We start from the raw sequence: 16,493 nt of genomic DNA on the forward strand, positions 1-16,493 counted from the left end.
ACTTTCGTCTCTTGAACCTTTGCAAGCGTCTCGTTGCTGTTGGAAAAAGCATACCAGCGTCTGAGATAGATCTTGCAAAAGAAGTGCATTCTCAGACAGGACGAAAAATGGGTTTATTTAATTTTGTGGGTCTTATCCAAAGCACTCTATTCGGCACGGCAACGGCCGACGATGTAGCTAAATTGGGGGACCGAATGAACATTGTCGATCAAGCTGTATCTCAGCAGAATCGCATTATCTCTCAAACATTTCATGCGATTACTGCTTTAGAGTCAAAAGTTAATGCGATAATATCGGAGTCTAAACATGTATCGAGGGTTGTTAATAAGTTACAGAAATCAATCCTGACGTTAGAGTGGCTCCTTTATTTCACAGAATATTTGCATGTTGCGGAAATTTCAGTTCAGAAGGTTCTTACCTGTAATACCGAACTAATTGACAGCATAGTAGATGCCGGGATAGGGCGTGTGGACGCAAAGCTTGTGCCTGTGCAGATGCTTCTTGATGCTTTACAGATTGCCAAGTTGCAGTATCATTTAACTCCTATTTTTAATGATAATTAGGTAGAATATTATTACCCTCTGTTGGAGTCGACTCTCACGCACAATGCTATTCTCATCCACATTCCTATGCGAGGGCAACATCAGTTTAATGCATGGCATTTAGAACTCTTCCCCTGGTTTGTTAACGACACACTGTATACTCTGGATAGGCCTAAAGAACTTTTCCTAATAGATGAAGATTATTCTTTGTTGGCATTAGAGGATCCTGAGGTACTGTCACGGTGTAAGTCGTCATATCTACGCCTACACGTATGTCTAGCCTATTATGTTCGCGTTTATTCCTGCTGCAGAGGGAATATGCGAATTGGCAGTCATACAAACAAATGTACGCACAGCACTTGCGGAATGCACCTATAGGCCAATTAGTGTCAAAACTGTGTTTCATGCTCATCTCCACAATGTGCAGTATTTATTCTTTCCAAATACAACTACTGTTATTTTAAAATGCCATGATGGTGTTAAGCAACTAGTTGTGAGCGGTCATTACAAGGCTCCGGATTATTGTGAAATCACTTGTGGTTCATTACGGACCTTGCCTACTCATCAGCACTTTGCCTTAAATTTAAAACTCAAGTCTGCTTTAATTCCACTTCCTGTTATGAATTTCACTGTAAAGGATATTCAGATTGTTTTAGAGAAATTAAAGATCATTGCATTCTTGAAGGAGACAAAATTTGCTGATTTGAATAATAATTTGCCATTTTATTTATCACAGGAATTTGCTATACCTGGTCTCACAATTCCCACAATCATGTTAATTTTGGCAATCATGTTTCTGTTTTGTTATTATAAGTCAGTGTCATCCAAAATGAAAGTTGTACATAAAATTTTAACCCGTAAGACACTAAAGTATAGGTCCCCTGTAGTAGCTAATACCTCTACAGTAGTAGAATCCCCAGCTTAGTGTCTACACATCTGTTTATAACATGGTTAGGGTTGTATAGGATGTACTGTACTCTGTGAGCTTATTTAGGCCTCACGGAGTTTGGCTGTAGGTGACCGAGCGATGTAATGGCCCCTGACTCATCAACAGAAGTATTATATAAATGGGTTATTTACATCTGATTTATATTCAGATTCACCCCCTGTAATTTTCCACTATCTGTGAGGACATGAACTGAACACGTGAACGGTAACTTTCCCAAGAGGGAGAAGCCCATATGTCGGCATCTATGTAAGCACGCACCAAGGCGACGCCTTCAGGCAGTCACTCACACCAACTAATATCGAACGGACGTTGATTCATGTTTATATACAGTGAACCCTCACTTTACGCGGTCAATTGAACCCACGGCGGCCCGCGTAAAGTGAGAAACACGTAAAGTGAACAACATAACATATGGGATTAATTGAAATAGAGACCGGGCCGACCCTCCAAACTCCACTTTTTCAGACACAATACCTACGTTGTAATAAAAATAACTTCTTAATTTTATGATGGTATGCACACACAATTAATAATTAAGAGAAATATCAATAATATTAGGTTTTTTAACACTTACATTGGTAGAAAAGATGGCTGGGCACACGGGGATGGGGGGTTGGTTCCGAGGCAGAGGGCAGATTATTGGCCCTCACCTGTATCACTTGTGTCAATTGTATCACTATCCACCACAGAGGCTTGCAGCGCCTCTTTGTCAAGCCCCTCAAAGTCCATATAAGTCCATATCCTCACTATCATTATCACTGACTTGGGCCGGCTGTGGTGGGTGAAGAACTCAGTAATGTTTTGATGACTGGGCGACCTTGTGCGCACCCTGCTCGCGCCGCTCTCCGCGTAAAAGGGTACACACACCGCGGAAAGTGAGTATTCCGGTTTCGGCAAGGTACCGCGTAAACGTGGAAACGCGTAAAGTGAAACCGCGTAAAGCAGGGGTTTACTGTACATAAACGCTGTCCCTTACGGTTGATCTACACTCAGGAATTATATAAACATAATACTTTTCTAATAAAACAAGAAACTTCAATTGGGTTTCGTTACTAGAGCCCAATATAATATATGTGAACCAACCTGGTTAATTGGGAATTAACCAACCGCCTCATAATCATAGTCGTGGTTGTTATAATCATGGTCGTGGTTGTTATAATCATGGTCGTCGTTGTTATAAGCATAGCTGTGGTTGTAATAATCATGGGCGTGGTTGCTATAATCACGGTCGTGGTTGCTATAATCATGGTAGTGGTTGCTATAATCATGGTGTGGTTGTTATAATCATGGTCCTGGTTGTTATAATCATGGTCCTGGTTGTTATAATCATGGTTGTGGTTAATATAATCATTGTCGTGGTTGTTATAATCATGGTCCTGGTTTTTATAATCATGGTCGTGGTTGTTATACTCATGGTCCTGTTTGATATAATCATGGTCGTGGTTATGATCATAGTCGTGGTTGTTATAATCATGGTCATGGTTGTTATAACCATAGTCATGGTTGTTATAATCAAGGTCCTGGTTGATATAATCATGGTCGTGGTTATGATCATAGTCGTGGTTGTTATAATCATGGTCATGGTTGTTATAACCATAGTCGTGGTTGTTATAATCAAGGTCCTGGCTGATATAATCATGGTCGTTGTTATAATCATAGTCGTGGTTATTATAATCATGGTCGTGGTTGTTATAATCATGGTCGTGGTTGTTATAATCATGGTAATAACCATAATGGTTATAATCATGGTCGGTTGTTATAACCATAGTTTGTTATAATCATGGTCGTGGTTGTTATAATCATGGTCGTGGTTGTTATAATCATGGGTTGTTATAATCATATAATCATGGTCGTGGTTGTCGTGGTTGTTATAACCATAGTCGTGGTTGTTATAATCATAGTCGTAGTTGTTATAATCATGGTCGTCGTTGTTATAATCATGGTCATGGTTGTTATAATCATGGTCATGGTTGTTATAACCATAGTCGTGGTTATTTATCATGGTCGTGGTTGTTATAATCATGGTCGTCGTTGTTATAAGCATAGCTGTGGTTGTAATAATCATGGCGTGGTTGCTATAATCCGCGTTAAGTGGTTGATATAATCATAGTTAGTGGTTATGATCATGTTATAAATTAGTTGTTATAACCATAGTCGTGGTTGTTATAATCGTCATGGTCGTGGTTGTTATAATCATGGTCGTGGTGTTATAATCATGGTCGTGGTTGTTATAATCATGGTCATGGTTGTTATAACCATAGTCGTGGTTGTTATAATCAAGGTCCTGGCTGATATAATCATGGTCGTTGTTATAATCATAGTCGTGGTTGTTATAATCATGGTCGTGGTTGTTATAATCATGGTCGTGGTTGTTATAATCATGGTCGTGGTTGTTATAACCATAGTCGTGGTTGTTATAATCATGGTCATGGTTGTTATAACCATAGTAGTGTTGTTATAATCATGGTGTGGTTATTATAATCATGGTCGTGGTTATTATAATCGTCAGGTATAGTTTGTTATAATCATGGTCGTGGTTGTTTATAACCATGTTAGTTATTATCAGTTGTTATAATCATAGTCGTGGGTTGTTATAATCATGGTAAGTTGGTTATTATAATCATGGTCATGGTTGTTATAACCATAGTCGTGGTTGTTATAATCATGGTCGTGGTTGTTATAATCATGGTCGTCGTTGTTATAAGCATAGCTGTGGTTGTAATAATCATGGGCGTGGTTGCTATAATCACGGTCGTGGTTGATATAATCATGGTCGTGGTTATGATCATAGTCGTGGTTGTTATAACCATAGTCGTGGTTGTTATAATCATAGTCATGGTTGTTATAACCATAGTCGTGGTTGTTATAATCATGGTCGTGGTTGTTATAATCATGGTCGTGGTTGTTATAATCATGGTCGTGGTTGTTATAATCATGGTCGTGGTTATAATCATGGTCGTGGTTGTTATAATCATGGTCGTGCTTGTTATAATCATGGTCATGGTTGTTATAATCATAAATCATAAAACAAAAAAATTATTATGAATCCCTGATGATCATTCCGAGATAAATTATATTATGAAGAGAAGTGACCTTGATTCTGGTTAGATTAGTCACCATCTGCTTAAGTCATCACCTGTGTTAAGTCATCATAGTCATCATCTACATTAGTCAGTTTTAGGCCCATCTCATATGACTGACCGACCAACGATGTTCTTTCCGCGCGAGGGTATTGAGTCTTATTATTTACGCTGGTGGATGTAAGACCTCCTACCCTCACTGACGCAGCTATGGTCAATTTGGTGTTATTCTTGTTTATAAATGCCTTCTAATCTGTCTCAAGTCTATCCGTCCTGTCTATTGCCATCCCAACTGTCTGTTCGTCTGCGTGGTGTTTGAATGTAAGCCCGTCTTTACTAATGTGAACCAGTTGTCAGCTGTCTGCCTGTCATTTTAGTTGCCATATTGTCTATTTGTGCATGTATGAATCTGTCTATTTTTGTCAACCTCCTGTCTGTTTCACTGTCTATATTCACCCTGTAAGGTCGTCTGGTAACGTTGAAACTGCGCATCCAGACGCATGATGAAACTCAGCTCCCCCCCCTCACCTGTTCTTTATTTATTCTTCTATTTACTCATCTTCCTTCCTTACTAATCCAAACATTAAAAAAAAGTAGGCTAAGAAAAAAGTGGGGGGAGGAGGAGGGAGCCGTACGATAACTGCAATCGTGGGCTGGGTGCGCCAAGTCCGTAGCCTTGCACCATTTTCCAGCGTAAATAAAATGGTTGTGTAATGGCTTCCTAAAGAAACAGTCGATATGGAACCAGGTTTGTTCCACTGTATGCATTTTTTGCGAATTTTCCACCAACTTTGATGAAAAACGATTGTGCAGTTTCGGCTCCCCAGAGCAGACACACACACACACGCCTAGCGCTATAGTATATTAGATAATCTATGTTAAAAATTAAAAATTTTACATTATTAAAAAATTAATGTACAGTTGTACCCCACTTAACGCGGTCAATAGAACCCAGAAGGTCCCGTGTTAAGTGAAATCCGCGTTAAGTGAACAACAGAACATATGGGATTAATTCCAATAGAAACCGGCCCGACCCCCAAACTCCACTTTTTGAAGGCACATACCTATGTTGTAGTAAAAATAACATCTTAATTTTATGATGGTACATGTACACAATTAATACTTAAGAGAAATAGAGAAATACAGTCGCCAAGTTAATGTCCATTCAAATAATGGACTCAACTCCTCCCCCTCTCACACTACACTGCCGGCTCTTCCCTCTCTGAGAAATTTTTGGGGGAAAACCACTAAATTTTAATAAATAATACCTCAAACTAAAGTTAGGATAATACAATTGACATTGCTGGATTCCTTGTAAGACCAGGAATATTTTGAATATAAATGTCATATATTTTGCACAAAAGATAACATAGTTACCTAGAGAAAAATTTTATCTAAAATTTGTATGTTTAATGCAAAATATATGATGTTTATATTCAAAATGATCACCAAATTATAAGAATTCCAGCAATGTAAATTATATTCTGACCGGGTAATTTGTATGAATTTTATGAGCTAAAACAAATATCTTCAGTTAATAAAAAAAAAAATAATCTTCACGACACTATCTGTCAATCAAAGTACCCCACCTTGCCTCCCCCCCTCTTCCAACCGCGCGGTCAGTCCCAACCCTCCCCCCCACCCCCCACCAATCCTCCCTTCAAGAGTTTTTAACATTTTGTATTAAATAATACCTCAGATTAAAGTTAGGATAATATAATTGACATTGCTGGATTCCTTGTAAGACCAGGAATATTTTGAATATAAATGTCATATATTTTGCACAAAAGATAACATAGTTACTCTGAGAAAAATTTTTATCTAAAATTTGTATGTCTAATGCAAAATATATGATGTTTATATTCAAAATGATCATCAAATTATAAGAATTCCAGCAATGTAAATTATATTCACACCGGGTAATTTGTATGAATTTTATGAGCTAAAACAAATATCTTCAGTTAATAAAAAAAAAAAATATTCTTCAGGGGTAACAGATGGTCGGTCGGTCCCTCCCTCCCCCCCACCCCCCACCAACAGTCCCAAGGAGATGTGTGGGAAAACCAGAATACTTAACTTTTTTGTAATAAATAATACCTCAAACTAAAGTTAGGATAATATAATTGACATTGCTGGATTCCTTGTAAGACCAGGAATATTTTTAACATTTTGTATTAAATAATACCTCAGATTAAAGTTAGGATAATATAATTGACATTGCTGGATTCCTTGTAAGACCAGGAATATTTTGAATATAAATGTCATATATTTTGCACAAAAGATAACATAGTTACTCTGAGAAAAATTTTTATCTAAAATTTGTATGTCTAATGCAAAATATATGATGTTTATATTCAAAATGATCATCAAATTATAAGAATTCCAGCAATGTAAATTATATTCTGGCCGGGTAATTTGTATGAATTTTATGAGCTAAAACAGGCAGTCAGGCAGGGTGGCAGGTGGGGCAAATCTAAAAATAGCGTCTCGAGCCGGAAAATCACCGCGTATATGTGGAAAAAATCCGTGTTAAGTGAAAGTTCAGCTCTGGCGAGGCACCGCGTATATGATAAAAAACGTTAAGTGAAACCGCGTTAGGCGGGGTAATACTGTATAAATATTTATAAGTGATGAATAAACTTGCTTCATACTGGGCTACAATTGGCTATAAGTTACTACAGGGAAGCTTCATACTAGGCTACATTTGGCTATAAACTTCAGTGCAAAACATTCATTTAGTTTCAGCAAGAATGGCCTTCATTTTTTTACTTAATGTCCTGAAAACTACAGTAATATATTTTCGTTTCAACATGACAGCATACACACTGTACAAAGTGCAGCTTACAACAAACACTTTTACTGTTTCATATGTGGGTGAAAACTACAATACCAATGAGACAATAAATCCTGATCACAAAGATGAAAAATGTAGCAAGACAAACAGACACACAGACTCACAAGGGAAACACTATACAGTGGGGTATGCTATAACGAACGGATCCTACTACGAATATTCCTATAACGAACGGTTTTACCTATAAAATTGAGAATGCTATAACGAACGAAACTCCTACAACGAACATTATTTAAATTTTTTTTTTACTAATTTATTGTTTTTTTATTACAAATATTAATGATATTTTTTATTTCAGGGGTTTAGATGCATATTTATGCACTTTTTTACAATTTTTACAATTTTATATTATATTTTTCAGTGTTAAGTGGTTGTATTTGGGGGCCTGGAACGGATTAATCCTATAACGAACGAATGCTATAACGAACAAGGTTCTAGAACCAATTAGATTCGTTATAGCATACCCCACTGTATAGTAGTTAAGGCAATAAATACATGGTCACACTGCCATTAAATAAATTCAGAATAAATAAAGTTAACAGACCTGAATGATGGTAGGCGACCCCATAAGGTAAGGTCTTGCGCAGTACTGGGCACACAGAGCCACCACCCTCCTCCACCAACGCCCGATACAGCGACACTTTCTCTCTGTTTTTTACCTGAAATTAATAATATGGCAGATATAAGCATAATATATGAAGTGTTACACAAGGGCAGTATGGCACCATAAGTGAAGTGTTACACAAGGGCAGTATGGCACCATAAGTGAAGTGTTACACACGGGCAGTATGGCACCATATGTGAAGTGTTACACAAGGGCAGTATGGCACCATAAGTGAAGTGTTACACAAGGGCAGTATGGCACCATAAGTGTTACACAAGGGAAGCATGGCACCATAAGTGTTACACAAGGGCAGTATGGCACCATAAGTGTTACACAAAGGCAGTATGGCACCATAAGTGTTACATAAGGGAAGTATGGCACCATAAGTGTTACAGAAGGGCAGTATGGCATCATAAGTGAATTGAATTGAAACAGTTTATTTAGCCAGGAAAACACAGATACAGAGTGGATAATAATAACATGGCTGAGCCAGTTGAGAACCTGAGCTCTCTTTTAGGCACCTGATATATGCTATATATTTATCTAAAGGAAGTATCATGTAACATTTAGTAATATCTGGTAATATCTGGAATAGTACAATAGCATGGTGGTAATAAGAACATCTCATAATGTTACCACGGTTATCACTTCAATATTTATTTATTTTATTTATTTATTTTATTTTTTATTTATACTACAGGTTGTACCTCTCTAGTCCGGCAACCTCGGGACCTGACCGGTGCCGGACCATGGAAATTGCCGGACCATGGAAATTCACCCTTTTCCTGGATAGATAGTGACTTGTGCTTATGCTTGGAAGCACAGCACCACTTTCTCTGCATCATGGTCTCTTTAAAGACATATTGAAGGGTTAAATGTCGTATAGTAGCTTCTCAAATTTCGCGAGTTTTTAATTCTTAACGTATTTTATTGGAACAAAAAATAAAAAAAAGTAAAAATTTTGACGGCGGAAACTTGAATTTCGACGGGTTTGAACGGCCCGCCAACGTGCAGACGACGGGCATAATCGTGTAAACAGCGTCATTTCTCTTATGTACAAAAGATTCATTATTGTTTATTACTGAATGTCTTTTTTATTGAATTAATGTTTATGTGTGCAAAATGAGCAATACAATTCATTAATAATACGTAGAATATTAAAACACACAAGGAAATGACACAGCATTGTTTTCGTTGATTACAAAACCAGTGACTGACTGGTTCTACATATAAAACTGAAGAAAATAAGACCTTGGCTGTAGCTGTAGTAAAATTAATATGGTTGTTTTAAGTAATGTTATGTAATGTTAATAAATGGAAATAAATGGAACAATAGAAGTAGCTAACGATAATGGTAAAGAAAAAAGAGAGATCGCGTATGTAAGTGTGCATGCGCACACGTGAAAACATATCGTCATTACTTTACATACGAATATGAAAGCAACACTTATTTACTGTTCATATATATTTTAATTAATGTTTCTGAATTTGTTTTTATTGAATTAATGTTTGTGTGTGCAAAATTAACAATACAATTTACAAGTATTAATAATACGTGGAATATTAGAGGAGACGAGACGGCTGCCGGCATTGTTTATGTTAAAGCTTACGAAACCAGTGACTGATTGGTTCTACATATAAAACAGAAGAAAATAAGATCCTGATTTTAGCTGTAGTAAAATTAATGTAAAAAAATTAATATGGTTGTTTGAAGTACCTGTAATATTATTTAATGTTAATAAATGGAACAATATAAGTAGCTAACCATTAATGGTAAAAAAAAAGAGTGAGACTGCGCGTATGTAAGCGCACACATGTGAAAACATATCGTTATTACTCTACATAAGAATATGAAAGCAACACTTATTTACTGCTCATATATATTGAAGGGTTAAATGTTGTACTCTGTATAGACAAGCAGAGAGAGAGAGCAGCCGAACTGCCGGATGTAAACAAACCTTAATTTCCCGCGGCTTTGTTTTTTTTTTGTTTTTTTTAAGGGGATTAGTCCACCCGGGCATAGGTCGCTGACCCACATTGGGGCCTGAGGGGCAAAAATTTAATACTCCTGTAATAATAATAATAATTCAGATAAAAAAAAAAAAAGCTGCCTATCTACCTATTGGACAAACTAAAATCATTCCGGACCACGGAAGTTTCCGAACCACAGAATGCCGGACTAGAGAGGTACAACCTGTATAAGTATATACATAAATTAAAGTAGAATTAAAAAACATAAGTACAATGGGGGAGCAGTACAACATGGGTTGTACGGTATTAAGGTTGAACAAGAGGACAGAGCTGTCAGGATTATGTCTAGTTGGCAAATATATTTATTGCAATGGTAATTTCTTATCTACTTACATGATAATTTCCAATAAAAAGGTTTTGATGGTACAATAAAAGCAGGTACAGTATTACCCCGCCTAACGCGGTTTCACTTAACGCGTTTTATCATATACGCGGTGCCTCGCCAGAGCTGAACTTTCACTTAACACGGATTTTTTCCACATATACGCGGTGAGTGTCCGGCTCGAGACGCTATTTTTAGATTTGCCCCACCCGCCACCCTGCCTGTTTTAGCTCATAAAATTCATACAAATTACCCGGTCAGAATATAACTTACATTGCTGGAATTCTTATAATTTGGTGATCATTTTGAATATAAACATCATATATTTTGCATTAGACATACAAATTTAAGATAAAATTTTTTCTCTGAGTAACTATGTTATCTTTTGTGCAAAATATATGACATTTATATTCAAAATATTCCTGGTCTTACAAGGAATCCAGCAATGTCAATTATATTATCCTAACTTTAGTTTGAGGTATTATTTATTACAAAAAAGTTAAGTATTCTGGTTTTCCCACACATCTCCTTGGGACGGTTGGTGGGGGGTGGGGGGAGGGAGGGACCGACCGACCATCTGTTACCCTGTGAAGAATATTTTTTTTTTTATTAACTGAAGATATTTGTTTTAGCTCATAAAATTCATACAAATTACCCGGTCAGAATATAATTTACATTGCTGGAATTCTTATAATTTGATGATCATTTTGAATATAAACATCATATATTTTGCATTAGACATACAAATTTTAGATAAAATGTTTTCTGAGTAATATGTTATCTTTTGGGCAAAATATATGACATTTATATTCAAAATATTCCTGGTCTTACAAGGAATCCAGCAATGTCAATTATATTATCCTAACTTTAATCTGAGGTATTATTTAATACAAAATGTTAAAATTTATTTTTTTCACCCCACATCTCTTGAAGGGAGGATTGGTGGGGGGTGGGGGGGAGGGTTGGGACTGACCGCGCGGTTGGAAGAGGGGGGAGGCAAGGTGGGGTACTTTGATTGACAGATAGTGTCGTGAAGATTATTTTTTTTTTATTAACTGAAGATATTTGTTTTAGCTCATAAAATTCATACAAATTACCCGGTCAGAATATAATTTACATTGCTGGAATTCTTATAATTTGGTGATCATTTTGAATATAAACATCATATATTTTGCATTAGACATACAAATTTTAGATAAAATTTTTTCTCTGGGTAACTATGTTATCTTTTGTGCAAAATATATGACATTTATATTCAAAATATTCCTGGTCTTACAAGGAATCCAGCAATGTCAATTGTATTATCCTAACTTTAGTTTGAGGTATTATTTATTAAAATTTAGTGGTTTTCCCCCAAAAATTTCTCGGAGAGGGAAGAGCCGGCAGTGTAGTGTGAGAGGGGGAGGGAGTTGAGTCCATTATTTGAATGGACATTAACTTGGCGACTGTATTTCTCTATTTCTCTTAAGTATTAATTGTGTGCATGTACCATCATAAAATTAAGATGTTATTTTTACTACAACATAGTTATGTGTCTTCAAAAAGTGGAGTTTGGGGGTCGGGCCGGTTTCTATTGGAATTAATCCCATATGTTCTGTTGTTCACTTAACGCGGATTTCACTTAACACGGGACCCTCTGGGTTCTATTGACCGCGTTAAGTGGGGTACAACTGTACTGTAATTATAGTACATATTACAAGAGATATTAATACTTCGACAATAGGTATTTTTTAAGAGATGATTTAAAGGAAGGGAGCGTAGTCTTTGCTTGGATGGGTGGGGGTAAGTTATTCCACACCTTCACACCATGATATTTTATGGAGGTCTGGGACTGAGAGGAGTGCATGGGGGGTGGTCTTAGTAGCTCTGGGTGCCTTAAGTTGTGTCTCTGATTATTCCGGAACTGGAAATAGTTATTGTCAAGCAAGTGATTGATAGATTTGTAAACAAAGAGGGCACAGCAGTAGGTGTTAATATCCTCGAATTTTAACATTTTCAATATAGCAAATTTTTTGTTTGTGTGATCTGTTTATTTCAAGTAGGTCATTGTCCGTACAACTCACTTTTGTGTAGTAACCAGGGATTGTGTTTTTGAAGAGCCAGAGGCTCCCATGGTGTGTGACAGTGTATCAGGTGTTGGTAAACAAGATCATGATAGATTTCTTTCATTGCTGCGAGTGAGAGACTGTCGAGTGTGATACATGATACCGCACTGTTTATTGACTTTACTGCGAATGGCTTGTATGTAGTTTCTCCAGTTAAGTTTCTTATCAACAATAACTCCGATAAATTTAGTATTTTATTCGCATTTGAGAACTGTATTACAAAGGTACAGGGGGTCCAAGTCTGGGAGTAAGTTTTTCCTTCAGTGAAAGATCGTGTAGTGGGTTTTCTCAAGGTTTAAGTTCAGTTTATTACGTATTACCCAGGTCCTGACTTTAGTCAATTCAGTGTTCATAGTTCTCATCAAGGAATGGAGGTCTGAGTTGCTGGCATAGAGATTACTATCGTCTGCAAATAAGTTGCATTTTATGAGTGTGCTGGAGTGGACTATGTCGCTTATGTACAACAGAAACAGTACTGGACCGAGAATGGAACCTTAGGGGACGCCATACAAGATTGGTGAGGAATCAGATTGTTGATTATTATAGCAGACATACTGCTTCCTGTTGGACAGATATGAGGTAAACCAATTGTGGGACAAGCCCCTAACACCGTAATGTTCAAGCTTTGAAAGGAGGATGCTATGGTCAACAGTGTCGAAGGCTTTAGAGAGGTCCAGGAATATACTGACTGTGAACTGACTGTCATCAAAGGAATTTAAGATGTCATTAGTAAAGGATAGCAGAGCACTCTCAGTCGACCTTGCAGCTCTAAAGCCAAACCGGGAGTCTGTAAAGATGTTATTGGCATTGCAGAAGGAACTTATTCTACTACATGCTAGCTTCTTCAGTATCTTACTCAAGGCTGGAAACACTGATATGTGGCGGTAATTCTTGAAGAGACCTTTATCCCTTTTATATGCTGGGTGAACTTTAGCAATTTTTAGTTTATCTGGAAAGACACCACTAGTAAAGGAGGAGTTACAAATGTGTAGGAGAACAGGTAGTAATAAGTGGGCTACTTTCTTAATGATGCTCATTGATATATTGTCTTTGCCTGCTGCTGCATCTTTGGACATTTTTATGGCCAATAATTCATCTGCTGTGACAGGGGATAAGAACAGCTCATTTTGCTGTCTGTTTTGCAGGTTAGCTCTAAATTCCTCAGAGTGATCAGAGATGCTCTCTTTAAGATTTTTGCCAACATTAATAAAATATTCATTGAAGTGGTTGGCAATGAAGGAGGGTTCCGTTACAACGGAATCATTTATCATAAAAGCTGAGTGGGGGGCCGAAGGCTGAGTGTTCCAGATCTGAATAGAATTTATGACATTCCAGGTCTTCTTACCGTCACCTGATGCCGACTGGAGCTTATTTGTATAATAGCTACGTCTGGCATTTCTAACTGTATGAATTACTCTATTTCTGATACTTCGGTAAGCATCACCGAAAGTTATGGGTCTTTTGCAAATTTCCTTTGGAGTTTGTGTTTTTCTTTTATCATTATCATAATTTCGCTTGTGATATAGGGTTTGGAAATGGATACAGTTTTCACTGACTTACAGTAGTCTTGAGCAGGAAGCATTTATCAAAGCAAGCATTGAAGATGCAGCTGTTCACATTAGGGTTGTCGGAGGTATAGACAAGATCCCAGTTAGCATTCATTAGGTCGTTTTAAAAAAGGAGCATGTTGTCGGTGCAGTAGTCTCTGTATTGTATTGAGACTCTACTAGACCTTTCAAGTCTTGTGGCTGTTTTATACATGGCAAAAACTGGGAAGTGATCTGAGATATTGTTTTAAATAATTCCACTTGCAAGATTGTTAGTAGTGTCGTTAGTCCAGATATGATCTATCACAGTGGCAGAGGTGGAGGTTACTCGAGTGCAGGGGTGTCAAACTCATTTGCCAAAGCAGGCCAGATTTAATATGAGTACACAGTATGTGGGACAAGTAACATAATTATGAGCACTTCGCAATCACCTCTTAGGTGAGTAGTACGACAAAATAAGAAAGGTGGATTTAGTCTGGCTCGTGCGAAACCCTTAAAAACAAACAAATCAAGTGTTTACTTACCTTGATCAATCTTATTGTTTGCTACTGCTGCTTCCTGATAATTGGCACCTCTTGGTATGGACCAGTGCATCAAAGTTTGGCACTAACGACTGAACTGTAGCAACCTTCAGTATTGAATCAGTAAGTTGAGACCGAAGCCGAAACTTGTTCAAGTTCATCACAGAAAAGAGTTGTTCACAGACATATGTACTTCCGAACATTGACAATCTTTGAGGCAAAACATTTAATCCTGGGATAATTTGGTCCAAAATATTGATAAAATGTGCCAACATCAACACTCAAAAACTTGTTCCTCAACACAGAATCACACTGGAGCTCAATTAATTCTAACTGAAGATGTTCTGGTACCTCATTAACACCAACAGAGAATGGGTCCCGAAAAATGAAAAAATTCTTCTTGTCTTTTAAAGTCAGCAAATCTTTCTTGGAACTCATTCATTAATTTGGAAATCTTGATACAATACTTTTTTTGTGTTGATATCAGCATGAAACTCAGGTGTGCCTTGCAGGGACTTCAAGGTCGGAAAGTGAAAAAGATTACTCTCTGATAGTAGCCGTTCAAAACGCTGAAGTTTCATCTCAAAGGCATGAATGCAGTCATAAAACTCTGTCACCAATTTATTACATCCTTGCATCTTTGTATTCAAGTAATTTGTGTGTTCTGTAATTTCCACCATGAAAGTTAGATCTTGAACCCATTCATTATCTTTCAGTTCATGCAAATCCCTTCCTTTCCGTTTCATAAACATCTGTATTTCACTGAGCAATTCATAAAATCGCTTCAGTACGACTCCCCGACTTAACCAGCGAACATCAGTGTGATATGGCAGTCCGTGTGCGTTCTCATTTTCCTCCAATAAGCAGTTGAACTGTCTGTGGTTCAGACCTTGTGCGTGTATGAAGTTCACCATCTTTATAACAACATCCATGACATTATCCATCTTTAATGTTTTACTATACAACACTTCTTTATGTATAATACAATGCACTTTATAAATTTGATGGTTTGGGTTCACAGCTATTAGTTTTTCCTTTAATTCTGTTGCCACGCCAGCTTTTCTACCCACCATTTGTGGTGCTCCATCTGTAGCCAGACTCACAGTTTGTGCCCAGTCAACACCTAATTTATCCAGTGCCCCTACCAAACCCACAAAGATGTCATCACCTGTTGTTCCTTTCATTGATACCAGTTTCACAAATTCTTCTGTTACCTGCATATTTTCATCCACACCACATATAAAAACTGCAAGTTGTGCTACAATACTTACATCGGTACTTTCATCAATTGCAACTGAAAATGCAGTAAAGGACTTAACTTTGTCTTTGAGTTGACTGTTAATATTCTCTGATAATTCACCAATTCTTTCTGCAACTAGTCTTATTGTTCTTTCATTGGTGATGTTGATTGAGTATTTTGTTCTAGAAAACAGCAGACTATTTTATTCAGCTGAGGGATACACTCTCTATTTAGTTTTAGCTCCTTAAGGTAAGGCTGGAGCAGCAAATGAGCCACAGGCCGCATGCAAGAGTGTGTCGGGCCGCATAATTGACACCCCTGCTCTAGTGGGTTTGGTTATAGTGTTGAAGAAGAGTTTAGAATGACAGGTAGCAAGAAGGTCTAATACTGAGGTGTCAGTTTCTGATTTTAATAGATCAAGGTTGAAATCTCCTGTAATGTAGCAATGTTTCCTCTTTGAACTTATGTTGGTGATAAGCTCCAAAAATTTATCAAGAAAATTCCTTACATTAGTGTGGGATCTTCTGTAGATTACTCCTACTAGGATATTTCGTGTGTCATTACGTAATTCAATGAAAACACTCTCCATGTACTCCTCCTGAACCATTAAATCATCTCTTACAAAAGTTTTACACATGATATCAACATATACTGTAGGGCGACACCACCACTGTGTCGTGACGTGTTGACGCAGTGTC

At 37.2% G+C, this 16,493-nt stretch overlaps 1 protein-coding gene across 1 annotated transcript in view; it reads right to left on the reverse strand.

The window, feature by feature from the left end:
- Positions 1-16,493, reverse strand: part of LOC121865321 (helicase POLQ-like) — a gene marked incomplete at its 3' end in the record, with an annotated part of 95,467 nt that overhangs the window by 39,848 nt on the left and 39,126 nt on the right. Inside the window, 1 exon segment of the mRNA XM_042364660.1 lies at positions 7,970-8,084. Within this exon segment, the coding sequence (XP_042220594.1) occupies positions 7,970-8,084 (115 nt within the window).

This window comes from Homarus americanus, unplaced genomic scaffold, assembly GCF_018991925.1.
Source record: "Homarus americanus isolate GMGI-L3 unplaced genomic scaffold, GMGI_Hamer_2.0 scaffold9477, whole genome shotgun sequence".
In the NCBI taxonomy this organism is placed as follows: domain Eukaryota; kingdom Metazoa; phylum Arthropoda; class Malacostraca; order Decapoda; family Nephropidae; genus Homarus; species Homarus americanus.